This window comes from Echinops telfairi, unplaced genomic scaffold, assembly GCF_000313985.2.
Source record: "Echinops telfairi isolate 266 unplaced genomic scaffold, ASM31398v2 ScPeMD7_7458;HRSCAF=8496, whole genome shotgun sequence".
Taxonomy (NCBI): Eukaryota; Metazoa; Chordata; class Mammalia; order Afrosoricida; family Tenrecidae; genus Echinops; species Echinops telfairi.
In genome coordinates, this window is record NW_022111358.1 from 3,565,117 (window position 1) to 3,570,914 (window position 5,798).

At 39.1% G+C, this 5,798-nt stretch overlaps 1 protein-coding gene across 2 annotated transcripts in view; it reads right to left on the reverse strand.

The window, feature by feature from the left end:
* The window catches only part of NSRP1 (nuclear speckle splicing regulatory protein 1), a 36,422-nt gene that overhangs the window by 13,788 nt on the left and 16,836 nt on the right, over positions 1-5,798 (reverse strand). For both annotated transcript variants that reach the window (XM_004706897.4, XM_045299603.1), the window contains one exon: positions 3,927-3,983. In XM_004706897.4, coding sequence (XP_004706954.1) covers positions 3,927-3,983 — 57 coding nt within the window. The remainder of the gene's footprint in view (positions 1-3,926; positions 3,984-5,798) is intronic.

The window sequence follows — 5,798 nt, forward strand, 5'->3', positions numbered from 1 at the left end:
CAGGACAGATGATCCCTTCAGGACCAGGACCAGTGGTGGGAGTGGGGATACCAGGAGGGTGAAGGGAAGGTGGGGTAGAAAGGGGGAACCGATTATAAGGATGTACATTCAACCTCTTCCCTGAGGGGATGGACAACAAAAAAGTAGGTGAAGGGAGACAGCGGACAGTGTAAGATATGACAAAATAATAAAACTTTATAAATTATCAAGGGTTTATGAGGGAGGGGGGTGTGGGGAGGGAGGGGACTAAATGAGGAGCTGATACCAAGGACTCAAGCAGAAAGCAAATGTTTTGAGAATGATGAGGGTAACAAATGCACAAATGTGCTCGACACAATGGATGGATGTATGGATTATGTTAAGAGTTGTACAAGCCCCCAATAAAATGATTTTAAAAAAAATCTTTCTGGGAAATGAGGATAATTATACCTATCTTCCAAGTTACTGAGTTAAGTGACTTAGTAAATTTGAAACCCTAGAATAGAGCCTGACACAGGACAGCTGTTCAACAAGTATCAACTAACTGTTATCTATTCAAGGAGCCCTGCTGGCATAGCAGTTATGCCTTGGGCTATGATCCACAGTCTGAAGTTAGAAGCCACCAGGCTGCTCTGCAGGAGAAAGACGGGGCTTTCTACTCCCATACACAGCTACAGTCTCAGAAACTCACAGGGGCAGTTCTACTCTGTTCTGTAAGGTAGCTATGAGTCAGCATCGACTTACTGGCAGTTCAGTTAGGTGAATTATTCATTTATACAAAAATGCAACCCACACCAACACGTCAAAAGGCACAAAGTACGTCTTTGAAATACTGAGATATTAAACTTTCAAAATCATTTTTTGTGAGTTGCCAAATGTCTACTGGTAGATATTACTGTATAAAACGCTCAACAGATACATTCCATATTGATACTTCTTATGATCCAGTTAATATTCTTACTCCCAGTTTCATGTTCCTCTAATTCATCCTTCACAGTAGTCAGAAGAGAGCAAGTGATAATGTCCCTACAATGCTGTCACAAATACATGGACAGACACAGACACAAAAACGAACCAAACTCAGTATGCCCTTGAGTGGATTCCAATTCATTAAAACCTAAAATAGCATTAACATACGGGGTTCATAGACACAGTGCAAAGCCACAGAGGTGTGATACTGAGTGCAGTTCCTGGAGAAAGAACTTGGCAACATCACTTGCTGCTCCAAATGCACGCTGGGCTGCCTCTTCACTGGCTTGCTGTAAAACATATGCTGAAGTCTAGTTTTGCTTTTCGCCTTTATTTTTGGAAAAGCAAACCCCCCTGTGGGGAACAGAAGGATTTCTCTTGTTGTCTCCCCAAAATATGTACCAAACTTAGCTGTTTAAGAGTGACTGTACGATAGGTGATCAGCGAAAGTAAGTCAGAGGTTATTCTCCTTAACATCAGCCATCTATAGTGGCTAGACTATTAGTCTGACTCACACTAAATAAAGCCCATTCCTTTCTGCTATTGTTCCCTCGAAGCAGTGCCCATAGGCAAGCCTGGGACCACTCTAAGATGACTAAGCTTAGGCTTCTATCTTGCCACACATGCCCCCCTATTCCCTCCTCTTACTATTGCACATTCACCCCTAGGTCGTCCCCCTCCTATTGCTTGTATTGCCTATGTTAATACCCCTCCTGGTGACTCAGGTTATTGTCCACTATCAGGGAACTTGCATGCCTCCCAGAATAGTAATTGTCTGTTTTATTATATGAGACATCAGAGTGATCAAACTTGTTCTAGAATGAATTGTATTGCCCCTTTCTGTGATGTATGACTCTATGATGCGTGGTTAGCAATAAATAATGAGGCTCCCTGGTTCTCGAGAGGGTGGCTGGCCGGAGGGTGGCTGGAGAAGGTGACTAAGGAGGATGAAGCAGCGGCTTCTTCTCTGAAGGCTAAGCCCCCTCCACGAGGACCATCAAGCGGGGCTGAGGTGAGCTATGCTACCATGAATTGCGTCTGACTCCATTACTTGACTCCATCCTTTAACTCTCATGCTCTCTATGACTTTACTATAATCTCTACTTATTATCGCTGTACAATTGCGCCTACCGAACCTGTGATGTTTTGTGGGGTTCCCTCTTCCCCTTAACCCCACACCCCCCCTTTGGATTTATTTTGGTTTTAGCAAAAACAGGTATTAATACAGTTCTTTTCTAAAAGTGATATGGCAAAAAGTAAACTTTAAAATACCTCTTGATGTGAATCTTTAGCCTTCCCCCTAAGGATTCTGGGAATTCCGGTATTTCCTCCTTGGAGGTGGGAGACTCTCTGCTCACACCCTGGGAGACACAGCAGCTGACAAGACACATGGACCCACCCTGATGCAGCCCTGGGTGCTGTAGAAGCCATGCAGAGACCCCTGCCAGCTCTGAGATGTTTACAATGCCACTGGATCTGATCGTCCTGCATTCAATGCCACTGCAGGTGTTTTGTGAGTCTGAAGAGGACTTATAGATTGGTATCAGACATATGGGCTAATATCGGACTTATGGACTTGATCTGGACTGGGCTGGGATGTTTTCTCAATGTTAAATTGCTCTTGTATATAAATCTCTTTCTTATACACATGTGTGTCCATGGATTTGTTTCTCTAATCTACCTAGACTGACACAATGACTCCTCATTCATTAGTTTGGCAATTTGTTTAGATTACGTGGGGTTTTTTTGGGCTTTTATTCATGCTAATGAGTGTGCTGGGAAAAAAAGTTTTCATAAGCAAAGGGATTTTTAAATTTTGAAATGATCTGAAAAGCTCTATCCAGAACGGGCATGCTAATTTTTACCAGACTTAGTATTATGCTGATATGGTGTTGCTATCATATTTCTTTTTTTTAAAAAAAATTTAATAATTTTATTGGGGGCTCGTACAACTCTTATCACAATCCATCCATTGTGTCGAGCACATTTGTACATTTGTTGCCATAATAATTCTGAAAACATTTGCTTTCTACTTGAGCCCTTGGTTTCAGCTCTTTTTTTTGCTTTCCCTCCCCCAGGAATCCTTGATAATTTATAATGTGCTATCATATTTCAAAGCACTTCTTACACACACACACACACACACACACACACACACACACACACACACATTGAATTCCTATAACCGGGCTCATGATCCTAAGAAATATGAAACTTAACAAGTAACAGAAACAGGCAAGAAGGTTTAATCCTACTACACCTACACTATGCAGCTCAGAATTTGTTACTGTAAATCATGAAATGAAACATTGGCAAGCTTCCCTCCACCCCCTCACAACCTTAGTTTTCTCCTATTTTTTCTTGTAATTTTGGGTGTTCATTTCTTGCCTAACTAGAATCAAGAGTAAGGGTAGACCTACCAAATAGTTCCCACGTGGCAGATGTTAATTTTGTGTCTGGAAATGATCGAGAATTATCTCCAATTGTTCTAACAACAACCTTATGAAATAGGTACCTTTATTGGCCCATTTAACAATTGAGAAAATGAAAGCACAAAGAATTTATGTGACTTGCCTAATGTCACAGTTAGTAAATGATGTAGTTGTGTACTCAGGCAGTGAGATTCTAGACCCTAAGCATTTGGCCAGTTATACTACCTCCCTGGGGATTTGACCCAAAATTATGTGTTCTGTTATTTTAAGATACTATCTCAGTTTTATAGAGGAATATAGTGTGTGATTCATCGACCTTAAAATTATTTAATATACAAATATGTGATACTTTAAGTACTGTAAATACTATAGTGTTTTGAATCGGAATTTTACACTTCAGTAGGATTTTGGAGTGGCCATAAGTTCAATTTTTTTTTTAACTCTGTAAATGAAAGACTTGAGCAGGTACACTCACTAGCATGAATTAACAAGCCAAACAGATGAATGAGTCATCATCTAAAATGCAGATCACTCTTTCTACTTTACCTGCTTCATCGCTTGCTTCTTAGCCGCTTCTCTCTGAAGGCTTTCACTCACAGATGCCTATAAAACACAAAAGAAATGTTGTCATTGCCTTAGCCCATATAAAGTCTTTTCCAGTATTCAAGTTGGCAACTGAATTAAGTGAACATTTTAAAGATTTTCCACCTAAACTTTAGGAAGACAAATTATTAATTCAAAATTAGAAACTGTATCATATTTATGTACGGATAATTCCTTAAAGACAAGACTATAAATTCAAGGCAGTTTCCACGCAAACTTTAAGAGTTTTGTTTTACTTTTCAAGGACTTGAAACTTACTCTTTGTCTGTGGAAGAATAAAGGTCCCAAAACAGTTATATCAAGTTTGAAAAAAAGAAACATAAAATAAGGAACTCACACCTGCTCAGTAATAAGAGTCACTACAAGTCATCATAGTAAAAAGCAATGTTTCCACAGCAGCATATTACAGTGGGACAAAAAAGTTTAGTACCTGACTCATGGATATTTGGGGGAGTAACATGATAAAAATCCACTGCCATCAAGCAGATTCCAACTCATCACAACTCTAAAGGGCTTCCAAGATGGTCATCTTTAAAGAAGCAGAAGCACATCTTTCTCCCGTGAGTAGCTTGTGGGTTCAAACTGCTGAGCTTTTGGTTAGCAGCCGAGTGCTTTAACCACTGAACAACCAGGGCTTCCCAGACACAATAAAGACAACCCACAATTCAATAGGAAAAGGATGGATTGTACTAGAAAAACTGGCTAACCCTAAGATAAATAATTTTGGACTTATAAAATCTACAAAGTAATTTAAATTCCACCAGGTTTAAAGATCTGTATGTAAAAAAAAAAAAAGATCTGGATGTAGAAGATATGATAAAACTAAAAGAAATGCTAGACTATCTTGGTGGTTTCAGAGTGGGGGAGGACCTCTTTAAAAAGATTTCTAAATCAGAAAGCCTAGAGAGATACACCAACGGGCTTGAAAGTAGAAAGTGAGAATCCATGCTCTATAAGGACCACTACAAAATGGTCATTGCTGAACATTTTGATCAAAAAGATTCCATAGAAGAATCCTAACCAAAAGTGTACAAAAATCTGTAAGAGAGTCAAATTCGCTAGGACTCCCAATGTCCTCGAGCCAAGAAGACTGGAAAACCCCTGAAATGGCTGCCCTGGGATAATCTTGAAACCTCAAACCAGAAATACCCTTTGAATTTTCTTAATCAAAACAACAGTTTATCATAACTAGGTAAAAAAAAAATCCTGTCTTAAGCATTATGCTCTTTTAAAAACTACCAACACGGAATCAAATTGACAATTAATAACTCAAATAATTAAATTCAGTACCTTGGGAGTACTGAATTTATGTTAATCGCAGAGGAACAACAACAAAAAAGGGATAAAAATGTTTACACATTTTGAAGAATGCAGTCAATGTCACTAAACGGTACACTAGACACCTGCATTGTTGTAGGTTCTGTCACGTAGATGCTCAACATAATTAGTTAAAAAAATTTTTAATGTTTAAAAAAAACCACCAAAACTCTCAACTACTGAACTTTAGTGTATTTCTCTTTTAGATTAGTATCCCAAGGAGGCTGTTCAGTTTGGCAAGGCCAATACAATACTTCAGAAAGGCTAGGTCTTTCTCATTTGTTACTCTGACATTTCCTTAGGCTATGGAGAAAGGTCATGGTTCGTTCAAGTTCTACTTTACAACAGGAAAAACAGAAGTCTATAACAAAATAACAGCAAACTATTGAGTATACATTAATTCGCCCCCTCCCCCATCTGATTGGCAAAATTAGTCACACGGTCTCAACTAGCTAATTCATGGTAAATAAGGAAATGTTATCACTTACTGGGCAGCCA